Raw genomic sequence first — 24,306 nt, forward strand, 5'->3', positions numbered from 1 at the left:
TAATTTTTTTTAAATCACGTAGTCAGTGTGAATCGAGCATCATTCTCTGGTATTTTAAAATTAATTAATAGAATATTGAGAAATCAAAATGGATTTGTAAATTTTTTTAAAAGTTGTTTGAAATTCAATTTCCTATTTATAAATACAGAGATATCAACAATAGAACTTTACTCCTCAAAGACTTTGCACATAAAAGTACAACTTCCTATTCATAATTTTTGAGGGGAAAATCTGAAATCAGTTGATTAATTTAAACAAACTTCTTTTTTTCAGTTAAATCTTATTAGAACATTTAAGATTTATGCGTATTTTTTCTTATATTTTTTTACTTAAAAGATATATATTCGTCTTCATTACTTATTTATATACATTATCCTGAAATTTCACTAAGTTTCACTGCATATGGGTGTTCATGGTAGGATGATAATCTCGTAGAAACTAATTGTACATCTCGTTGAAAGGAATGTTTGTAGTAATTCATTTGCATGGGAAAATGTGATTTTGCTGACTACCATCATTGTAATTAACAAATCCTATGAATTGAATTATGAAAATTTGTTACTTGAAAACTAGTCTATTTAATTGGTTCTCACCATAGATGCTCCAAATGTTTATAATGTTGACAACTAAAATTCTTGAAGTAATGTTCTGACCAGAAAATTTTCGTTAGTTAGCTAGAAGTAATTGTTTCAACTTCAATGAACTGATTCTTGTGAATGTTCAAGAATTTGAACTCTTTCAAAGAAGTTTCGATCAGACCAATTTGCTAGGGAACACAATGCAGTGAATATTTTCTTCATTTAGAAAGGGAATGGCTCTGTGTTTTTAATCTCTTTTATGCTTACATATACACTTTAGGTTGCTATTGAAGAGAAATATCGTTTGTACGTTGACAATACTTCAAACCTTCTTTCATGGATTCATGAAGTTGAGTCGCAACTAGCTGATCTTGGTCCAGTGCAAGAGGATGCTGAAGACCTTCATCGCCAGACCACAATAGCAAAGGTTGGCCTTTTAATTCATTTGTTTGTCTCAAAGAAATATTCCTATAATTCTCAGTTGAGTGAATTTTTCTTGAAAAAAATCTTTCCACAGCAAATAAGACTACTTTACAACATTCAAATTGCTCATATTAGAATATCCATTCATTGCCAGTCTTGACTTCAGAAGATAGATAGTAGCACCTAAACAAAACAGTAGCACCTGTATGTATCTTAAACAAATTAGGGGGTGCACAGTAATTTTTGACAGTCATATTCTAATCATTTGAAAATAAAATTTTCCATCAGAAAGAAGTCATTCATAAATTTCACCAGTTTGTAGGGAGACGATTTGACATTACATGATATGTAACCAAAAAAGTTTCATCTTTATGAAAGCTAGATAGAAATATGGCCAAAAGTACAGCAAATAGACTATATTTTCAGGGTATTTCCCAAAATACATTTTAATATTTTAATTGGAAATTTTATAATTATGAAATGCCTGTAGTTTTACTCAAAATATCAAATCTTGAATTATTATAGTAATTTTGTCCTTTTTATAAAGTCCATAAAACAAGATATAGATGATCATCAGCGAGCTGTAACAACATGCCTGGATCAGGTACAGCAACTTATTGAGGATGGAAAAGATGTCCTTGGAAGAGAAGAAATCCATTATTTGCAGAAAAACTCTGATTCATTGAAAAAACGATTTGTTCGTGCAAGTGATGAAAGTGATAAGTTGGTGAGACGCTTGAATGCTGCCTTTGATGAATTAAGAAAATTTTCGGTATGTCTTTTGCCTCTTCATTTTTATCATAATTGTTTTTTAAAGGTGTGCTTTTTGAAAGTTGATTGCACAAGCTGTGTATGTGCTTTAGTGTCCAACTCAGCACATTTTTGTGATTTCTTATTCTAGCTTCTTTTCTTTAATGTAGTTTTTATTTTGAAAAATATTCTGTGAGTTCATTGCATATTTATTTTCCAGAATGAACTGATTACTTTCATGGAATGGATGAAGGAAGCACATGTTAAGCAGACAGACAAAGAACGATCTCTTGGTGATTTGGATTGCCTGAAAGAGCATGCTGATTCATTCAAAGTAAGCTAGTTCATTTTGTTTTCATATAAGACAAAAGTGGAATGGGAAAATAAGCTCAAACGTGAAGAGATAGTTATTAATGTGTTGAAGTATTGAGAAGAATTTACTGCTAATTATAACTCAGCAAAATTAAATTTCACTCTATAGCATAGTTTCCCAACCTTTTTTGTCCCATCGCCCCCTTCTTCAGAATTTTTTTTCTCCCAGCTTCCCCAACGCAATCTAACCCATAGAGTCCTATGTTATACCCATAGCTTCTACCCCCCCCCCCCGGAACATTTCATCGCCCCCAAGGGGGCGTTAACGCCCATGTTGAGAATCACTGCTCTAGAGCAGTGCTTCTTAACCTTTTTCAGCTCATGGCTTCCTATGGATCACATTTTTTTTCTCGTGGCTCCCCTGCCCTTTCCATGGCCCCCTCATCCAAGAGTGAGATACTTACTATTTTTTTTATTATAAATGAAATTTTAATAAATCAGATTAATCTCTCAAATCCTGGCTAGGCACGGATTCAAATTGTGGATTATCATCTCTCCCAGGAGTCAAACTATATGGTAAAAAATGGTCTGTGTAAAATATGGGATGATCCAACGGACCTGCACGATAAATCGACTCACCCAATACATTAATGAGTTGCTCTGGCGGCCCTCCATACTTAGCTGGAAATAACAGCTTACGTATGAAAATAGTAGTACCAGATCCCATATTGTGCAGTCCCCTCCCTCCATTATAGACATGGAGACCCCTGGTCATGCCCACATAGACCCATGGGTTAAAATGGATGGTGGATTCTGAAAGTATACTATTTTACAACCTGTTTCACTTTTAAAGCTTTTCTCTTCATAGCTCTCCGACTCCCTTCACCACCTGTCATGGATCATCTTTTTTCTAATTTTTTTTCCCGTGGCCCCCCTAGAATATCCCAGGACCACAAGGGGGCCCATCTGGCCCCAGGTTGAGTACCACTGCTCTAGAGCATAATTCTTATGTTGTCATTGCACATGAAAAAGGTTCCTGTGCGTTCAAGACATTTTCCTATTTTAGATGTCTTAATTTACGCATTCCCAACTTTCTTTCCCATGCCAAAACATTTCTTGCCTGATATGTATAGTGTATCAGCCTTACGACATCACATTAAGCAGGATCCACTGTATTCTGTTCCGATGTTGTAAAATTTAACAAAATTATCATTAGACCATCTCAGAATGTAAAAGTTAATCCCAGTTTAAATGTGAAATGAAAAAGCTGGTTCCTTTCACTTGAAAACAGGAAAAAAATTACAAAGGATTATGGGAAAGGGGCATAAAACTGTAAAAACCCACCAAAGAAGAAGTCCTAAATCATTCAACCTCTTTTTTTCCTTGCAAGAGAAAGTTGCCAAGCAGATTCATATTCCCAATCGTCCACATGTAAATAGGGCTTTAATTACCACTTTATTTACTGAGTATTTAATGAAGATGGTACGGATCTGTTTTCAAGGATGTGCCATCATTAAATATGACTCTACCATACTGAGTTATCATATGTGATGAGAGAATTGTTATTTCTCTTGCAGTCTTTCTCCAGTGATGCTATAGCTCATCAAGCAGATCTTCGTTTCATTACTATGGCTGGACAGAAATTCATTGATGAATCTAAGGCATGTGAAGTTTTTAATTTTTATATATAGTTCTTTGCTTATGTATTGGTTTATATAATCATAAAATATGATTAAATAAACGCTGACAGTTTTTAGTGTTGAGATAATTTTATATGAGGGGGTACCTAAAATAGAAATCTGAACTGCCTTACGGTAAATGCTGCATCTTTAGTGCATGGTTTTCCTACTAGGTAAGCATAAAGCCACTCCTCCTGAGTCAGTGTGCCAAAATGTGTTGCTTGGAAAAGTTGTGTTTGGCATTTTTTCACAGAAGTTGTTTAGCCTGTTCGTTTTGGTCATGGCAGACTTAAGTGAACAGTATGAGGCTGTGGAGTTTTTTTTCCTGCTTGGGAAAAAAGCAGCTGAAACTGTTGGGATGTGTGAAATAGGTTACAGGGATGCTGCTATGAGTGAAACTCTAGTGTATGGATGTTTTTTACAAGCTAAAGCTGTTAAGATTGCACAACAGTGTGTGAAGAAAAAATCTGATTTGTGAGAGGGGCAACTTGTTTTTTCATCATGACAATGCTACATTTCACACATCCTTCACTGTGCACCAATTGTTAGTAAGAAATAGTAAGATTACTGTACCCTACTCTGACTGTTCACCTGATTTCTCCAGACTATTCACCTGATTAGTAGCTCTGTGCGACTTTTCTTTGTTCCTACTGATGTGAGAGGGACCTGAAATGAAAGCATTTTGCCAATATGCATGAGATGCTAACAAAAGCAATGGAGATGCTGTCCAGCATCACAACAGATGAGTTTCAAAAATGTTTTTAACAATGGAAAAAAATACTTTACAAGTGTATTCTTGTTATGGAGTATATGAAGAGTACTTTCAAGGGAATTGGAGAAATTGTGTAAAAAAATTGAATAAACAAATTTTAAAAAAGAAATTATGGCTACCCCCCCTCTTCCCCTCATACATCTATAATTATACATATACTTTGGAGAGCTGTTGTAAATTCTATAACAATTTAAGATCTTTATGGTGATCGAAAATTTTTACAATACACATAGAACTTTACAAAGAAAATATGGCAATGGTTGTTTATATGAAAATTTCTTTGAAAAATATTTGATTCTTTTTTCCAGGACTACTTGAAGGTTCTCAATGATTTCCGCACAAACTTGCCTCATCGACTTTCACACATAGAGCCTGGAGAAAGTAGTGTTAAATCAAGGGTTCAAGAAGTTTCTTCTGCTTTTCAGACTTTATTGAGTCGTATAGAACGATTAAGTGAGAAGTTTTCTCTTTTGTCATCTCGGCAGAGAGATTTCTTGGAATACATGGAGAAAGCAAATGTGTGGTTAAACAGTGTCCAGAAAAGTTCCAAGAAGCTTATTGATGAACCAGTTGCTGCTGATCCAAGAGCAGTTCAAGACCAACTGGACCGGGTCAAAGCTGTGTCAATAGAGATTGTTCAACAAGGCAGACTTGTAGACTCTGTTAGGAGTTCCGCCAACTCATTGATAGTTGCATTAGAAGATGCTGATGCAAGTCCTGCAGATAAGCGCCGTATTGAAGAGAAAGTCAAAAACTTGGAAGAAGAGTATAATAGAATATCTAATGCGATCAATGGGAAGAGCAATGAGCTCCAAATGGCTCTTATACATTCGCAAGATATTCAAGATGGGCTAGATAGACTACTAAAGTGGCTTGATGATACAGAGACCATTCTACGCAATCAGAGTAGACCTGTGAGCCTTATTAAAGAGAAAATGGAAGAACAAGTATGGCCATAACTTCAATTTTTATAATCTAGAAAATTCATTTCTGCTCATTCAAAAAATTTTCAATGGTTGGAAAATGACCATGTTTTAATTAAGAATGTCGCGGATGAAATTTTGTACCAAACTTTAGCTTGTTGTTACTATTAAAATCATATCCTTCCGGATTCAATCCTAAGGGTATACAGGAAAATTTAGTGGACACTGCAAATCCTGCCATTACTAACTGGCTAGATGAGACACAACATCCTCAAATTGATAACCAAAACGCACAGTTCAAGAAAAGTGCTGCTCTCTTAATTCCTCTCAATCTACTTGTGTGTATAATACAGATATTATACACAATGAGGCAACCCTGGGGGGGGGGGGCACTGTAAAAATCCTACATAACGATACCTTCTATAATGATCATCGCATGTATAACAATATTAATCTCGGGTCCCAATACACTTTTCACAGAGTTAATATACTTCATCTATAACAATATATTATTCCTTTATAATACATTTCTATTGTGCCTTGAGCATTGTTATATTGACATTGGAAATCGAAGCGTGTTAGAAACCAGAGATATTTCAGTGTGACTGAAATAAAGCAGATAGTTTGACAGGATATCTTGGGATTGCCGCTGTAAGAGTTAAAAGAACCACCTCAAAGCATAAATAGGTGCACAAATTAATGTTCCAGCTCGCCATGGTAACCCTGATAAAGGTTGGCAAGATGCACACTTTGACAAACACTGCAGTAGGGAGATACAGGAAGACTGTGGAGGGGTGATTGCTCCCACCTCCGTTTACTATACAATTACCCAGCTCAGTCGAAGAGCTTGCACCTGCTTTTGACTTTTAAAAGTCAAAAGCAGATACAAGCTCTTCGACTTTTAAGTTTGTCAAATCGTTCAAGAGTTGGGTCCTATAGGGTATAATTGCAGAATCTGCGACGATCAGTTCAAAATTGTACATTTGTATAAAAAGCATACACACAGATATATAGAAAATCAATTATATATATACATAAAATAAATGAGCATGCAAGAGAAATATTTTAAAACTAAGTTATGCTTGTGTGAAAATAGATTGTGCCCATATAGTATTTTCAAATATTTTTTAGATTCAAGAACATAAGCTTCTACTATCTGATATCGATGGTCAGAAACCTAGTATTGATGCCATGAATGAATCTGCAAGAGGACTACTGAACAGCTCAAATCCTCGCTTAGCTAAAAAGGTGGAAAACAAACTGAAAGAAGTAACAGTGAGGTTCGAGAAGCTGTGTGAAAAAGCACAAAAACGATCTGATCTATTAGAAGATGTGAGTTTCAAAATGTTACAAATCAATTTGATTTTTTTCATAATGACATCATTATTTTAATTATATTTACGCTCTGATTCATGGTACGATTTTTCGAAAAAAAAAGTTAATGCTTAAAAAACACTTGCGAGAAGAATGTAAAATCCTAAGTTTTATATTGTAAAAAATGATTTTTCCTCTTTAGGTCTGCAAAAGTTTAGGAATGTTCCAAGCCATGACCACTCGTTTTGAAGAATGGCTAATTGCAGTGTTTGACACAGTTCAAGGAAAGGAAACAGAAACATCCGATTTAGCTGTCATTGAAGACATAGTCAACCAAAGAGACGCAAGGAGAGACAGCTATGAAGAACTGATGCGTTCAGGCAAGAACTTGGTCAGTAAGAGAGATGTAACAGACACCACAGTTATAAAAGACAAATTGAAATCTGTCGAGCAACTCTGGAAAGATCTTAGCGATTTGCTTACAGAAAAGCATCGCAGAAACAAAGAAATGTCGGAACAGCTGTCAGCTTACGAATCTCTGAGAAATAAAGTACTTGAGTGGCTCAACAGCATGGAAGCAAGGGTTGAAAATCTGGAGCCTTTGGCACTTGATAAAGAAGCTCTTCGTCGGCAGTCTATGGAAATTAAAGTAATTTCAGTCAAATATTAGCTTACATTAATACTATATTGTTTTCTAATTATCTTAAATTTTAATTACTTTCTCTTGAATGTTAATGTTTTTAATTGAAATATGTTTTTCTGCATTAAATTTACATGCTCCAGAAATCCTATGCTTTGTTTGATACCCTTTTTTTGTTCATTTGATGAAAATAATTGAACGTTTTTTACTTTTTGCAGCCACTTGTAAAAGAACATGCTGATTATGCTACAACAATTGATCGAGTTAATGTGTTGGGTAACAATTATGAATCAATGCTTCGTGGTGATGTTCCCAGCAGACGTTCTGGTAGTCCAATCCGAAGAAGTGGTGCTTCTAGCCCAACCAGAACATCACCACCTAGTGAGTTATTATCTTCACTCTTTTCAGATATCAAAGCCAGTCCATGAATATTTAACTGCGTGAAAGGATGTAATATAACATAAATAAATAATCTTAACTATAGGTGGCTAATAGTTTTGATTAAGAAGTATGTTTTATCTTACGAATTTCGTTTAAATCAAACATTTCAATCATTTCTTAGAACTCAGACGATCACCTGATTTTACTGTGAAAAGTCCATATTCTAGTATTTCCAGTGGCTTCAGTAGTGCCAGAAGCTCCTCAGATAACATAGGAAACATTGAAGGTAATTTAAATGTGCTAATGATTAATAAAAACCTATTATAACCACTCAAACTCTAAACGTACATTTTATTCTTATTAGATAATTCGAGAGATTTAGCTACTCACTTTAAAGATGATTCTCAGTTGTGCTTAAATCAATATTCGAGGAGATTTTTTTCAGTTGAAATCTTTATTAGATAATGATTAAGAAATTTTGAAACTGACATTTTGCAGACAAAAATATTGTTGAGGGAGTTTGTTACGCACTGAGACAGCATGATCATCACACACCATAGAATTAATAACAGTTGCCTCCCGCCCTTCCCGTATTTGTGGGGGTTGCATTCCAGGGGTGACTGCAAATACAGGAAATCTGTGAATAACTAAAACCATTTATCTCTTGCGTATCTCATTTGAAGAGCATCATGAGAAGAGCAAAGTGGTGCAGAGATAGAACTGAATGTAAAAGAGGGTGCCATCAAGTATGTTGGATTATGTTGACAAAGCTTCCTCTACCAATTTTTCTACATGTGAAGAAAGTACCATAGAGGGATCTATGTCATGAAAATAATCTATTGCTTAAACGAACCTGCGAATCCCTTCCTCTATGTTACTGTGAACCTGCCTTCCTCTTTAAATTCTTCATCTGGTGCCACTTCAGTTTCAGGAGCAGCCAGCTGTAATTTCTCCACGGTCAATGCGTCTAAATTGCTTTTAATTAGCTGTTTGATTTCATATCATTGTACCCTTCTCCACCCACCTGTTTCGTTAACGTGACAATGACTTTTATAATCTGTTCAGCTGGCTCTGTAGAAATGGTTGTGTTCTGGAGTGCATATTCTGATGAAATATACGTTTCACCAACCCTTTATAGACGAATTAAATTTTTCTACTTTTTCGTTATAATATTACAATCAATTGGAATATTTTTTTTGTAGCAGTCTTTTACCCACAATAAAGAAACACAATTTTTTTGTACGAGAAACACATGGATCTCATAGGTGATGTAAAGTTTTTGCTGCCACAGGTGCAGCTACAGCCACAGCTAATCGAATATCAATCCCTGTTTCTTGAAACATCTCACCCCAGATTCGTTGATTCCGTAATGGTGAACCACAGCAGCAATTGACTTGCTTTCGCCAAGCATAGTCAATATATCTGATTTTTCTTGTAAAGTTTTTGTCTTTACCAAGCATTATCAGTAGCACTAGAAAAATGAGACCTCCTAAACACAAAACTCAAATTTTGTGAACACAACACATGAATGACGATTTCTTAGTTTTGCCTTATAAAATTTTCTAATAAAGGAAAAAAAAACATTAATAAGGGAGGCCGACTGTATGTTTCTGACTTATAATTTTGTGGTGTTAGCACTACCAAAAAGTGCATCTGCAAGCATTTATTTTTGCTGCTTAAAATTAAAATTTATTGCTAAATGAAATTGAGGCATTTCATCCTGTGGAAGAGTTTACTAGTGCTTTTGGAGGCTGGTTGTGCAAAATATCTGTCACTAGATATCTTTGGAAGAATGAATTATGAATATATGAAGTAAAAATACAGTATTCCCCCCCCCCCCCACCGCTTTAGCCAGCCATGTCATAAAAATCGAGGGACATCATCTTTTTAAATATTGGAATCTGATTCACATGCCAGGAAAAGTGAGGATCAATAAGGGTCACATGATATATTCAGACTGTAACTGTAAATCTATAACAAATACCAAATAAATTTCCAAATAAATATAATAGTTTTTAATGTAGCAAGTATGTTTTGCTCAGGATTTAAATAATAATAATGTAAATTAAGCACTTAATTGTTGATCTAATTTAATCATCAGCCTAATGCAAAATACAGATAATGCACTTTTTCACATGTTGTTCTTCATGTTCAGAGAGTTAGGAAATATGCTGTTGTGCCTTTGCATTAGGTTTCATGTCTTAGACAGAGTATAATTCTTTAGTTTTTTGCTCTGCTAATTCAAATCGTGAACACTTGATCAAATAATAAAAAATATTTCCCAATCTACTCTAATTTTTCCATTTAGCTCATCTAGGAGAATGAATGCGCTTAGTATCTGACATTTGCAGTAAACAAAGATTTGTGATTGCAAAACAAAACCTGTAATTTGAAATATCTCCAACATAGTTCGTAAAACCCAAAGAATCCTAAAATGCAGAGAATAAATTCAAATCATTTAATTCAATTGATATTTGAGAGTTTTCTGGAACTAGCTGGGATGGCATTCCCAGCATGCCATTTAATGCTGTGGAATGCAGTATATTGAAAGTGCAGATTATTTTTTGCAAGTCAAAAAATACGTATATTATTTCAGCAGTTTCAGAATCTCATTAAGGAAAAGAAATCACTATGGAGTTATTTATCATAGCAAATTGTTGAATAGAGAGAAGTTTGAAATGGACTTGGAAGTTCAAAATTGACTGAAAGCAATCACACAAATAAATAATAATTATTTATTTTTAAATAAATAATATTTGGAAAAGATTTATCGTTAATCGAGTATCATTGCAGCCATATTAAATGTGAATTTATGCAATAATGATTGAGAAGATTTCAAACATGTAAGTTTCAGAAATTAATCTGTGTGTAAATTATGTATTGTTAATTGTATAATTTTTTTTCTCAAAGATTTGAGCCCGATTCAACAACAGCTGTCAGAAATCAATCATCGTTACAGTTTGCTAGGTGTAAGGTTGTCTGATCGTAGCCAAGAAATTAATGCTTTTGCTGATGAAATAAGACTTTGTTTTGACTGCCTCAAGACCATTGCTGCTTTTGTTCAAGCCAAGGAAAGACAACTACCCAGGGATGCTCTGCCAGTTATCAAAGATATGGCTGGCAAGCAGCTGCAGACTTTAAGAGTAAGTGCTACTTGGCTGTTTCCAATAAGGAGTAATAAAATATTCAAGTTTAATATAAACACTAAAAACATTTTCTCAGACACTTCCCATTCCCTACTTCAGGATGTTTGGGGAGTAAGTGTGTGTGTGGTGATTGTCCATCTCTGCCTTTTTGCTTAGGCGAATAATATGGTTTTTTATTTGAAATTAAATCAGAAATGTTAACAATACCATTATGTCATGTATTTACAGGGTATTCAAGATGAAATGCAGGAGAAACAATTGGAAATGGATCGTTTGAAAGCACAGACAACAGATTTAGTGAAGAGGAAGCCAAATGCATCTGGTGTTGATGGTCTGCAGCAACAAGTATCAGATGTTTGTAAGTGACTGTGTGTGTATATATAGGATGCAAGTAATTAAATTTGGATGTATACGACACTAGTGCTTATTAAAAACTAGAGTTTTCTGGTATGATGATGCTTTTGAAATTTCAAAGTTTTAACCTGCTGTATAAACTTTTCAGCATCAAGGTGGAATGAGCTTCATGCAGCAGTAAGGCAAAGGACTGGGCTACTGCAGGATATGAAAGACTTCCAAGATTCCTATGACAGCCTTATGAATTGGTTGGGCCAGAAAGAAAAAATGTTCCAGGTCCTGGGTCCAATAGCTTCTGAACCAAGAATGGTTACATCTCAGATACAGCAACTCCAGGTCAGTCTTTATTATCTGAGTAAAATCATTCAGCTATTCACAGGGTAACCGCATGACCTATATTTTCAGACATTTTTGTGCTTTTGGCCATCCAACTTTTCTATGAAAAATGTCTTGTTTTCCTCTTTGTTGTCAACAAAGTTGACTTATATTTTTAATTTTAACTGAAATCACGAATGGAATAACAAGAATATTTTCATTACTTATAAATGACTTTACAATGATTAAGACTATAAATATTCATCACACGTTTGCCATGTTGAGCATTTTTTTCATTAAATACATTATAATACATTGTGATCTGCAGTAGCACTTCATTTCCAACTATTGGAGATTTCAGCAATAATTGGCAATTTTTCTTACCTTTATCATTTTTTTTGGCAATTATTGGAGATAAATACAGGAAATTGGGATCCTAAATACTTCTGGAGGAAATATGGCGGCAGCGTGATTATGTAAAAAGAAATAGTAACAAAATCGAATAATCAGGAGGTCTCTGGGTATCAGAGGTTTTTTTAATATTATGTGAAAATGTTGATTTTCAATTTTAATTTCCACCATTTTTTTCACTGTTTCAGGTTTTACGTGATGAGTTCACTGCTCAAGAACCGCAAGTCCACAAATTCCGTGACAAAAGCCATTCCTTACTTGACCATCTTGATGCTGGAAGTCAGGGAGCAAAGAAAATACGTGAGCAGGTGTTGAATGTGACAACTAAATGGGATGAACTTTTAGGAAAGCTTGCTGACAGGGAACGCAGTTTAGATGCTGCTAGTGGTGCCACGAAGGATTTCCAAGACAGTTTGAATAGGTTGCAAGATAGACTACAACATATTGCTGATGAATTTGACCATCTTTCTGAAGCTGGTGCAGATGCTGAAGATCAGCTCAGAAAACTCAAAGTATGTAAAAATGTTCATTCTTGAGTTACCTCATTTTATCATCGGCCAAAATGATCCTGGTTTCAATATTTTTATGTAGTCATCCTCACAAAAGTGATCTAAATTGTGTCCCCAGCAGTTTAAGTTAAATATACTTAGCACATAATTTTTTTTTTTTTTTGGTCGCTTTCTATTTATATTCCTGACTGTATTATATTCTGTGACTTGTTGCAACTCTATATCAATAGATTTTCAAAATTAACTTGAAAATTTTTTTAATTTCTTATGAAAATGTTCTCCTGGCTCATTTTTCAAATTTTAAGATATCTTTTTATTGTGAAACAAATATATTCCTATTTTTAATAACAGATAATTTTAGAACCAGTATACTTTTCATATTTAATCTTTTTTTTATCATTTTAAATATTTATCACTAGCTTAAAACAAAATGATTTTCCCTACCTTTTTTTTTTAATTTGTGACATTTGGAAAATAGCAATAGGTAACCAGGAGGAAGATTTAACCGTAAGTTACGGGGGATAAAAATTTGAAAATTTCTAGATTTCTTTACTGCAATATCAAGCTATAATGTTTCATCTAAAGGCTTTGCTTTGAGAGTGCTTCTGTTCTAGCTAAAAAAAAACAAAAAAAACAAATTAAAACTTTGTTGTCCTCATAAAATTGAAAAAAATAAAATAAAAATAAACAGAAAAAAGAGCAAAGAAATACAAATAAAAAAAAAGATAAAAATACAATTGACAAAAAAATTGTTCAGAATATCAATGCTTTTCCAAGTTGAAAATGAGCTACCAAAATAGATGGAACATGTTGCAAGTGTCATGCATGAATTTCAAGTACTGGAACAGGCAAAATGTTGTGTTAGATTTGCCTATATTTTAACAAATTCAATTTTTTTCACCATGAACTTCAAACAAAGTTTGCTGTTGAATATACGACAGGCTATTTTATTTATCAGGCAATGAAACATTCCAAAGAATTTTTATTTTTGGTTGACATTGTTTTTTGATAACTTTTTTTTTTCATTTTTTGTCCAATTTTATTAGACTGACCCATGGATAATACCAAATTTTTATTTATAACTGTTGCAATAAACTTATATTTTTTTTCTTTGAAAATAACGGCTTTATAAATGCTTCATATCATAATAAATGTTGATCTTTTTATTAAATGACATTCTTGATACCAACCACATTGGGACCATAAAAAAAATTGATAATTCATCTTGTAGGACCTTGAGGATCAGCTTGAAGATCAACGTCCTCTTCTAGCAGATGCAGATCACACATGCAGTCATCTTTGTGACATTCTGAGTGATTCAGCTTCCAAATCAGAAATAAAGAGCAAACTGAGTGGAGTTGAAAAGCAATACAACAACCTAAATAGAAAGATCAGTTAGTATAGTTTTTTTTCATGTAATTATATAGGAATGTTGCTTATGAAATATACAGAACACTTCCAGCTGCAAAGTATTCAGTTCAGAAAATAAAAACTGTTTCCTTTTCTCCCTCAAAGATAATCGAAAAGCAGAATTGGAGTCCTCATTGAAGGAAGACAGGGACTTCTACCACTCTTTCGACCGAATCCAGCAATGGCTTAATGAGATAGAAAATACTTTAGCCCAGTCATTCCCTGTTTCAGCTGACCAAGATGTTCTGAAGCGTCAAGTACTGGAATTTGAGGTATTTTTTTAATAAAAAAACTACAGATATATCCTTTTGTGTTTGGTAATATCTCTATTTACATTAAAAAATTTGATTTGCAAAAGTTTTATCTTCAGAATCTCTATCATTTATCTTACAATATAGCCCATTTATAAAGAAGTGCTCAATAAAGATCACGAAATACATATGCTGATGAGTAAAGGCACTGAAATGCTTCCAAAGATTACCAGAAAAACAGAAGCTGCTCAGCTGCAAAGCAAAATGGACAGCACAAAAAGGCAGTGGGACAAACTACGTAAAGCAGCCACTGATAGGTATTGGTTTTGGCATTTTAATGAAATTATGGGCTTTTTAAGCTCTATGATCTTTACTCCCAGTGGGTCCAGCATAAAATTTTATACCATGCTGAATGTAGTGTGATATTTGATTGTTCACCTGGGGAGGGGCACACGAAGCCGCTTTCAAGAGTCCATCACTAAAAATATTGATAATTTTTGATGTGGGTTTTTAACAAACTGTATTATGTTCAAGTGAATTTTTTTATCAGAACATAGATCATCAGTCAGAAATTTTTTTATTGTGTTTGGTAAAATTACTTTTACTTATTAAATTAATTTTTTATTTTTTAGGCACACACACCTTCAAAAATGCACAGAGAACTGCAAGCGGTATAACACAGCAATTGAGAACTTTGTACCATGGTTCAATAAGAGTATAGAGAAACTTAATGAATTACAACCTGTCAGCTTCCATCGTACTCAGCTTGATAAGCAAGTGAAAGAGATACAGGCAAGTTTGTCATGAGAGTTTATATACTTATCTAAATTTTCATTAATCTGTAAATTGATATTGTCTTTGGAATTCAAGTCAAACCTGATTTGGATGAACTTATTAGAAATTTTCTATGACCTACTAATTGGAGTCTGAGGATAACACACACAATTTCTGAGTTAATGAATTAATATTAGTATGTCTATATATACACATGCATGGAAAGATGCTCTAAGTTTTGGGAAAAATTTAAGTAAAGATTATTTCAGACCCACTTCTCTCATTTAAAAAATGCTTGGCTCCTGAGAATTTTGGCTAATGGTACTGCAGTTGTTGTTACACAAATCTTACTGCCTGTAATATCAGGCAAAGATTGAGCTCTGTCTTGTTTAATAGGGATGTAAGCCCTTTATGCCTTATCTACCCATCACGCCAGCTCTTACTGTCTGGCATGTCTATTCATTACTAATGGTGTATTTGTAGGGGCAATTTAGCCGACTATAGCCCAGGGTGGCATGTTTTAAGAATGAGCGGCTGACAAAATGAGTAAAATGGGAAAAGGGTGGCAAAACAATAAATCCACCTGTGCCTAGAGAGTCTGAGGAGCAAGTCATTGAGTGTCCAGACGGGTGACCCAGAGAGTTTTCAGGCATGTGAGTGAACAAAAGAATGTGCACCCATGTGAGTGAACAAAAGAGTGTGCAAGCGGGTGAATGATGAGCAAAAGAGTGACCCAAAAAGGGAGTAACCAGGTCCGTGAGCAATCAAAAGTGTTGCCTGCAGCGCATACAAGCATATAAATGACCAAAAAAGTGACCTAGAGAGTGAGGGACCAGGTCAGGGAGCAATCGAAAGCATGACTTAGAGCATGTGTAAGCATGTAAATGACCAAGAGTGTGGCCTAGAAAGAAAAGTAGTAGGTCAGTTAGCAACCAAAAGAGTAACCTAGAGAGCATGTGAGCATGTTAGTGAGTAAATGAGAGACCTAGAGCATTTGAAGCAAAAGATTGTGCGAATGAGATGTGAGTGACCAAAAGTTTATATCTTGGGGCAGAAATTTTTTTTTTAACATATGTTTTAAATTTCGTCAGTAGTGTGATAGGCATTTATTATATATATATTTTATTTTGACTATGCTTTTCTTTATAATGAAAGTATTTATTAACTGAAAAACGCATATGACATTTATATATATATACACACACACTATGGACATCATTTAACTACATACTCCTTTTCATATTTTTTTTCATAATCAAATCATAATTTTGTTGCTTAATATGAAATTTCAGTTAGTACTAATTTTTTTTTTACATCTCAAGGAGTTTGATTGTATATAATGTTTTTTTCTTTTTGTAATTTTAGGCTTTCAAAAATGATATTTCAAAACACAGTCAAGAATATGAAAGTGTGAGACATAGTAGCGATGTCCTGATCATGTCATGTGATGTTGACACAGACACAATAAAAAGTGAAGTGGATTCCATTAAGAAAAGATGGGATCATTTGAACCAAGGTATGTGATTTTAATTTAAATTTGTAAACTTTTTCCTATATATGATTGCTATACATCTATTACACTTTTCAATAAATTTATTCTAAAATGTGTTTTCTTTATCATCAATAACGAAAAGTTGGAAAAGGCACTCTGCATTGTGTCCTAACGAATGTCTTATTGTACAGGTGTTTCTGAACATGCTCAAGCTTTAGATGACATTTCCCACAAACTTTCACTGTATCAAGATAAAGCACGTGATGCTCAACATTCTTTGAATAGACTTGAAGATAAACTCCATTCTCATGATGTTATGGGTGGTGGTTCGAGAGATCCAAAACTTCTCGCTCGAATGAAGGTACTTATTTTGTGAATTCACATGCAAATTATAGACAGTTCTCTTTTTTTTTTTTGTATTTAAAAATAATTTTTTTTTTTTTTTTTGGTTTGAAATCTAATTTATAAAATTTCTTTCAAGGCCATGCTTGCTGAAGCAGATGGTGTGAAGAAACAACTTGACAGCTTGCGAGACAATGCACATAGACTTGTTGCTGAAGCAGCACCTTCTGTTGACACTTCTCACATAACTGATGAGGTCGAAGAACTTGACAAACGCCATAAGCATTTGATGCAGATATTGGAAGACAAATGCAGCGATCTAGAATCTGCCACAGAAGTGGTATCCCAATTCAATGTGAGTGCCATTATATATAAAAGAAATGGACTGTTTTCTTGCTAAGATCGGAAATCAAGAAAATATATTTTTTATTCAAGTATGCTCTTGAATGAAAAAGAAAACTATTTTATTCAATTATTTTTCAATGTTTATCAGATAATGTAAAATAATGAAAGACTATAATAAGATAATTCCGTGAACTTGGAAGTACATCCTTTCAAGGAAATATCACTGAAATGGAAGAAATTTCAGCAGTGAGAAAACCTTCATACAGAAAAAAAAGTTTAAAGTGTCAAAGAACGATTTAATGTCACCATATATTTTGCAAAACTTTGTCATAACAAGTTTGGCATTATATCTAGTTAATATTTCTCCTTTAGTAATTTCTATGTATTGAAGATTTGTTTAGAGAACATTTCCGGTGGTAAATTGGAGGTACTACATCTATATATTTATAACTTTTTAAAATATTACTGCTTTATTCAGTTATTTGCAATACTGAATTGCTCTTTGCTGCCGTGCAGTAGTGTGGGCATTGTGCTTGACTCTCATTGTGAAGATCCAGGTTTAAACTTGTGTTCATTGTGCAATAGTGGTTGGCTGAAGTTGCAGAAAATCAATTATTCAACTTCAACGTAAAAATGGGAGCCAGTCTTCTATTTGAAGGAGTCTCCCTACAGAGAGTAGGTACATCTTTAATGCAATAAAAACACATGTAACATGAAAGTTCAGGCATCTGCCATTTTCACTTCAAAACATGGAACAGAGATGGCAGCATGGGTACAACGGAACAAGAATAACTCTGACAGCATAAATATGTTACGGCCATGCATTAATACAACACATTCCTGCATGCAAATAATTTATTATAAAATTCCCTAAAGAAATGTTTTTATGAGGTGCATGTCTGATCAAGTAGCAGTATTTATAAAACTGTATACAGTTTTCTATGAATAGTTTGTAACCATTACCCACTTCGTTTTAAACGTAACGAAAAATATAATTTATGCCTAGTTTTTTAATTATTTTCATTGGTTTTTATTATAATGAAATACTGGCTCATATTTTTGTAATGTATGCTGAGTAGCATCATCGTACTCGTCTTTCAAATGTTTGTCATCAAATGTTGCAATGAAAAAATGTTTAAATATGTTTTAGTGTTTTCCTTGGTCTTTAGGCTAATCAATAGACATGTGCTTATTTCATGAAATCAAATAGCTACTACCTTTCAAGCAACCATCAGTTTTGTAACTTAATGTAATTTTTCTTCATAGAACAAAATGAAGGATGGACACCATCATCTGAACAACCTTGATGAGGAGTTGGACAATATGGCACCTATTGGTCGTGACATTGATACAGTGAACAGACAGATTGATGAAATCAGGGTAATTTTACTTGTATTTTGTTATTTTTTCACCAATTCAAATTTTCTGAGGAATAATACATTGTTTTAGTGATGTTTGAGTGTCAGGGTTGAAACTTTTCTGCTTGATATTTCACCTGCACATCTGGCAAACATCTTCAAGATGCATTATCATGATGATTATGGAGCATGTATCTGCTTACAGTCAACACTCATTATAATGACTTCCCCCCTCCCTCTTCATTCCGTCGAAAAACTGATGTTATATTAAAAGTAAAACCATAAAAGGTACTCATTATATGTAAAAATTTGTGTCTTATCCTACCAGTCATTGTAATGGAATGGTCGCTCTGATGTGGGGTTGTTGTAACAACTATTGACTGTATTCTTACATTTTACTGTCTGAATGAATGAATGCCAGAACTTTGCCATTGGACTTATCTCATTGCTGAGATCTCCTCCAGCCCAGCTTCATGGCAGAGTTCAGAACACTTTATTTTATGTCAAAAAAAAGGAAGAAAAAACATGATTTTTACAACATATTTTCCCCGGACAATTGGGTACTGCTGCGTTCAACAAATTTTATGGTGATTGTGGACAAGATGGGTTGGGAGTTGGAGAAAAGTTTCTGGGTTCGTTAAGATGAATGTACATAACATTTCACTGTCTGGGCTTACAATATTCTATCAGGCTGTTTAGGCTGAGGCTGAACCAGGGAAAAGTTAAAATATGAGCTCTATCCCTGTGTGTGTAGAAATAATGGTGATAAGTCTTGAAGATGTTTGACACATGAACAAGTGATACATCAAGGAAGAAAAATACTCAGCTATGATTGTCAAATGATCCTAAATAATGGTGATGGTTTAAAGTCTCATATGATCCATCAAAATCTGTTTCATTATGATAAGGCTTCATTAATGTGTAATGTTCAGAGCTAACTGAATAATTTTCATTAATTTAGAGCTACCTGAGGAAACTGAAAAAATCCAGAGAGGAGTTTGAAGACCTAGAGCACAACTGCCAGGATATCATAAGCCATGGATATTCTCCTGATCCGAAAGGATGTCGCAATCAGGTAACAAAGGCAGAAATTGATAAATCTACTAATTAAGTTTTTTTTTTTTTTTAGTATTTGAACTCAAATAATTTTTTGCAAAAATATATATTTGTCAATATTTTTCATTGAAGCTGGATGTATTCCATCGTCAATTGGTGCGCCTTGAAGAACGAGCTAAGACCAGGGATTCAAACCTAGAAAACATGTTGCAGAGACTTGAAAAATTCTACCAGGACTTTAATGAAATATCAGGCGAGTTGAATGACACTGCTCGGGAAGAACACTCTTTCAAACCCATCAGCGGTGAAGTTGATACCATCAGATCTCAACAAGACCAGTTCAAGGTAAGAGAAGAACATATGAAGTGAACCTAGTTGGTAGTTTCTGTACTCTAGTAACCTTTTAGAATTGTATGTCTTGCGTAAATAACACTTCTCAACAATTTTTTTTTAGGTTCCCCAAGGAAATTTTAATGCATTTAGGGGTATATTGGGGCTGCTGATAATTTTTTGTTTCCTATTGTATTCAACATTTTATTATATTTATATAATGATCAGACATTGGTGGTCTTAATATTTATGGATATTCAGTTTATTATTGATTTACATTTCATACACTTGGAATGTGATTTGTATGCTGCTTATGTATTACCAGTGAAATTTAATTTCCTCTTCATCTCAAAACTAGAGCCAGTCTGTCAAAACCAATGCCATATTCGGAATCAGCATTCCGAAATCACCCTAAAATCACTGAAATATCTTTGAGAACAAAACCATTGTTGAGCAGTGTAATTACGGATTTAATGCATCATATTCCTAATTGGGCAGTTTTTCCGATTTGTACCACTTTCACTCATTATGTAGGTTATTGGTAAAGTACTAAATACAGTGAAAATATGATAACCTCTGATCTTGATGCACTTTTCATAGTGTTAATACATTACATATATAATGATCCTATAAAGATATGTTTCTCCGGTGCTTTAAGTATTATTATATAGGAGTTTTTATACGACCATATTAGTTTTTAATGTTTGGATGCAATTAATATATAATCATTAACTTAATTTTTTTTTTTTTTTTGTATATTAATGTTTGAAGTTTATTTTTAGTTTGTATATAACATTGTGATTGGTCTAATCTCAAATGATCATTTCATACTTTGCTGAAAACCATTATACTTAGTTGTTAACATGCACAGATATTAAAGAAAATATTTGCCTGTATTTCTTCATGAAAGTCAAATTTTGTTTATTTCAGCATTATCGCAGGGAACGCCTAGAACCTCTTGCCAAACACATTGAATCCATCAACAAGGTTGGACAAGGTCTCATCCAGTCTGCAGCATCAGGAGTAAATACTAGCATTCTAGAACAAGATTTGGATGCTTTGAACGACAAGTGGAATAATCTTAAGCAAAAGGTTAGTTCAATTTAAGTATAACAATAGCGAAATATAGCATTATTAGTCAGAATAAAATGTTGTTTTGAAATCTGTCTCATTCCATAAGGTGAGTTATTATATAAATTATTTTCAAATAATCATCATTTGAATTAGTTACATTCTTGATCTTGTTAGCTGACAAAAAAGATCTTTTATTGTCACAGAAATCAAATCAAGGCAACAATATAATATTATATAAGGGAAAATTGTGTCTCAAAATATTTTTAATATCTTAGCATTGATTAGAAAAAAACTGTCAAATATTTCTTATCTTTCATCTGAAAATACTTCAGCAGAAATTATATTAAATCAGTTATCTTGGTGTTAAATTCAGTGGCTTCAAAAAAAGCGTTTTCTGATATAATTGATATAGGAAAAATTGTGAATCATGGAATTATTTTTGAATTAGGATTTCGTTCGTGGAATCAGTTGTTCAAAATGAATTACTTTTAATTTCTGTATCAAAATCAGGAAAATTTTGTTGTACAATCAGACTTCTGTAAGTGGATAATTTCTTTTTGTCCTGTTTCCATATGCTTATGGAAATATATAAATTTTAAAAAAAAATAAATTTTTATATAAATTTTTTGCTTTAAAGAATAAAACTGCTTAAATTAATTCTTATTCTCAGTGCGAAATCTCCAAAAAATGTAAATCAACTTCAATTCCTAAACCGGTACTGAATTTTTCTATTTAAATTTTTTTCCTGCCCTAGCGTATGTAGAAAGCATGTTTGGTTTAAATAGTATGCAAAAAAAAGCTATATTGTTACATAATTTGCTCTTTCTGTGCAGAAATCGACCACTCCTGATATAGGCTTTGCTTCTTTTTTTTTCCTGGATAAATGATGTTAATAAAATTTTTCAAGTTAACAATTACATTTTTTCTGCATATGTACTATCTTATTGAAATTTGATTATTTTATAGATGAATGAAAGAGAGAGGCGTTTAGATACAGCATTCCTTCAATCTGGAAAATTCCAAGAAGCCCTTGACGGAGTACAAAAATGGCTTGAAGATACAGAAGAACTTGTAGCCAACCAGAAACCACCATCAGCTGATTACAAGGTTGTAAAAGCCCAACTTCAAGAACAAAAGGTATGTCCATGTATTTCTCGTAACTTGGGGGGGGGGGGGAAGAATCAGAAAACTAAGTTCAATTTATTTGTCCCATATGGAATGAAAAAATCATTTAAATATCATACTTTCATAGGTGAAATCATTGATAAAATTTGTTTGTTTTTGCTTTGTAATCCTGTTTGCATTGATATGTTATTTAATATATATCCTTTAAACTTTTATCCTTTTCAGTTCCTTAACAAGTTATTGATGGACAGACAGTCCAATATGGAATCACTCATGGCGATGGGTCAGGAAATCATGAGTAACATGGAATCTATAGAGCGAAATGAAATCAGTGCTCAGTTGAATGATTTGATGCAGAGGTATGAAGAACTGAAAAGCGCTGCCCAGGACAGAACAGAAGCATTGGAACATACTATTCCAGTTGCTAAAGATTTCCAGGACAAGATGGCACCGCTTGTGGAGTGGCTGGAGCAAGTTGAAAAGAAATTGACTGTAATGGCTACTATCCCAAGTGATCAAGAAAAGATCAGGCGTCGCATGGTTGAGCATGATGTAAGTCTGTTGCATTGAACTTCCCAAGTGTAAAAAAAATAATCTTTTCTCTATCATTCAATCTTTTATCAAACCTTTTTTTTTAAAGTTTTTAATTTTTTACCCTTCACAAAGTTATGGATTTGTATGTGTGTGGTCGATTATATTCTAGTTATAAATAATTTGTTCTGGTTCTTTCAGACTCTACATGAAGACATAATGGATCACAAGGAAGCATTTGAAGAACTAACAGAAATCGCACAAACACTTATGAGTCTCGTGGGTGATGATGAAGCCCAGGTGGTTGTTGACAAGTTGCAAGAGGTGACCAACCATTATGCCAAAGTAGTCGAAGACAGTGAGCACATCGGTCAACTGCTTGCAGAGGCTTTCCAGGGTGTTGGGTCTTTCACTGTGAACTATGAAGATCTCATGGCTTGGATCAATGAAATGGCTTCTCGTCTTTCTCGTTTCCATACCCTCAGTGTCTATGTTGAAAAATTACAGGAACAACTGGATGAGCTTGTGGTAAGAATTTCAACTAAGAAGTTTCACTTACATTCGTATTTTTGATGTAATCTTATTAATAAATACTTGAGTCAGTTATTTACAGGTTAGGCCAAAAGTTTGTAGAAACTTTAAAAATTTATTTTAAAAAAATGGGAACAATTGCATTGAGATGCAGTTTGGCTGACGAGCCTGGAATACTAAGCGGACTCATAGTCCTCCATCTTAGAGCAGCAAAACCAGTTTTTTGTTTAAAGTGATATCTAATCATTAAAAAAAAGTGGCATTAAAACAGCTGTTGCTTGTAGCAATAATACTGCCGTCACACATTGCACAAATATGGTGGAAGAGCTCTATGTTTAGCTGTATTCACGGGAGATTTTTATTTTTTTGTTAAAAGAAAAGCTCTAGAAATGACCAATAGGTAATAACTAGAAATGACAAATACCAAAAATATAGACTGGAAGATGCAAATAAGATGGTTATTAAATATTGAGTGCCGAATAAATTTGAAATTTATCTGAACAATGTTTTCTGGAAAAGAAAAAGTTTTGTTGGGCATAAGCACTTTTGGCATGATGATGTAACGTGAACCATAATACAATATTCATCAGGCTTTTGGCCCAGCTAGCTGCTGCTATATTGAATAAATATGGAACATTTTCATTGTCCTCTGCATACTTTTTTTCTTTTCTTCGTCGACATCATCTATTGATAATTTTCATAACTTTTTTTTCCTGTCAAAGAAATCCCTGATACAGTCAACCTGTTCAGCCAACTATCTCAATTCAAATCTAATTTTTTTTTTTTCATTTCATACAAGTGTTTAGACTTTTCGCTCACCCCTGTATGGCTATTCAGAAATAATATTGTCTTTCGGAATTCCGAGACATCCTAATTAATATAATTTTTACTAGGTTATGTAATAAAACTTTCATTTGATAGGAATTGAGTGAAGAGATCTCCGATCACCAGAAACAGGTTGATGATGTTGCTGCAGCAGGACAAGAAATCATGAAACATGCTTCAGGTAAAACTGATTCTTCCGTTTAATTTGTTTTATTAAGTATGTTTTTTTTAAATAAGCAACATGTTAGCAAGAGTAATGTAAAACAGTTTATACCTTACCTGAGGGTTATTTCCATTATAAATGTGACTTTTCTATAAGCTGGTAGAAAATATTGGTATCTGTCAAGGATGGTGT

At 33.6% G+C, this 24,306-nt stretch overlaps 1 protein-coding gene across 7 annotated transcripts in view; it reads left to right on the forward strand.

The window, feature by feature from the left end:
• Nucleotides 1–24,306, forward strand: part of shot (dystonin-like protein short stop) — a 278,055-nt gene that overhangs the window by 224,897 nt on the left and 28,852 nt on the right. For 6 of the 7 annotated variants that reach the window (XM_089255090.1, XM_089255094.1, XM_089255092.1 and 3 more), the window contains 28 exons: nt 859–1,005; nt 1,549–1,773; nt 1,972–2,085; nt 3,641–3,724; nt 4,823–5,461; nt 6,569–6,769; nt 6,954–7,400; nt 7,610–7,772; nt 7,954–8,058; nt 10,683–10,915; nt 11,147–11,276; nt 11,421–11,608; nt 12,187–12,510; nt 13,739–13,901; nt 14,023–14,189; nt 14,316–14,485; nt 14,801–14,960; nt 16,308–16,458; nt 16,626–16,795; nt 16,916–17,131; nt 18,388–18,501; nt 19,441–19,554; nt 19,668–19,880; nt 20,796–20,957; nt 21,906–22,076; nt 22,290–22,616; nt 22,797–23,123; nt 24,048–24,132. In XM_089255090.1, coding sequence (XP_089111216.1) covers nt 859–1,005; nt 1,549–1,773; nt 1,972–2,085; nt 3,641–3,724; nt 4,823–5,461; nt 6,569–6,769; nt 6,954–7,400; nt 7,610–7,772; nt 7,954–8,058; nt 10,683–10,915; nt 11,147–11,276; nt 11,421–11,608; nt 12,187–12,510; nt 13,739–13,901; nt 14,023–14,189; nt 14,316–14,485; nt 14,801–14,960; nt 16,308–16,458; nt 16,626–16,795; nt 16,916–17,131; nt 18,388–18,501; nt 19,441–19,554; nt 19,668–19,880; nt 20,796–20,957; nt 21,906–22,076; nt 22,290–22,616; nt 22,797–23,123; nt 24,048–24,132 — 5,710 coding nt within the window. The remainder of the gene's footprint in view (nt 1–858; nt 1,006–1,548; nt 1,774–1,971; nt 2,086–3,640; nt 3,725–4,822; nt 5,462–6,568; nt 6,770–6,953; nt 7,401–7,609; nt 7,773–7,953; nt 8,059–10,682; nt 10,916–11,146; nt 11,277–11,420; nt 11,609–12,186; nt 12,511–13,738; nt 13,902–14,022; nt 14,190–14,315; nt 14,486–14,800; nt 14,961–16,307; nt 16,459–16,625; nt 16,796–16,915; nt 17,132–18,387; nt 18,502–19,440; nt 19,555–19,667; nt 19,881–20,795; nt 20,958–21,905; nt 22,077–22,289; nt 22,617–22,796; nt 23,124–24,047; nt 24,133–24,306) is intronic. The other variant, XM_089255091.1, reaches the window with a different exon arrangement.

This window comes from Pholcus phalangioides, unplaced genomic scaffold (assembly GCF_987345545.1).
Source record: "Pholcus phalangioides strain wild (caught in Gottingen) unplaced genomic scaffold, Ppha-v1.0 ptg000042l_1, whole genome shotgun sequence".
NCBI classification, from domain to species: Eukaryota; Metazoa; Arthropoda; class Arachnida; order Araneae; family Pholcidae; genus Pholcus; species Pholcus phalangioides.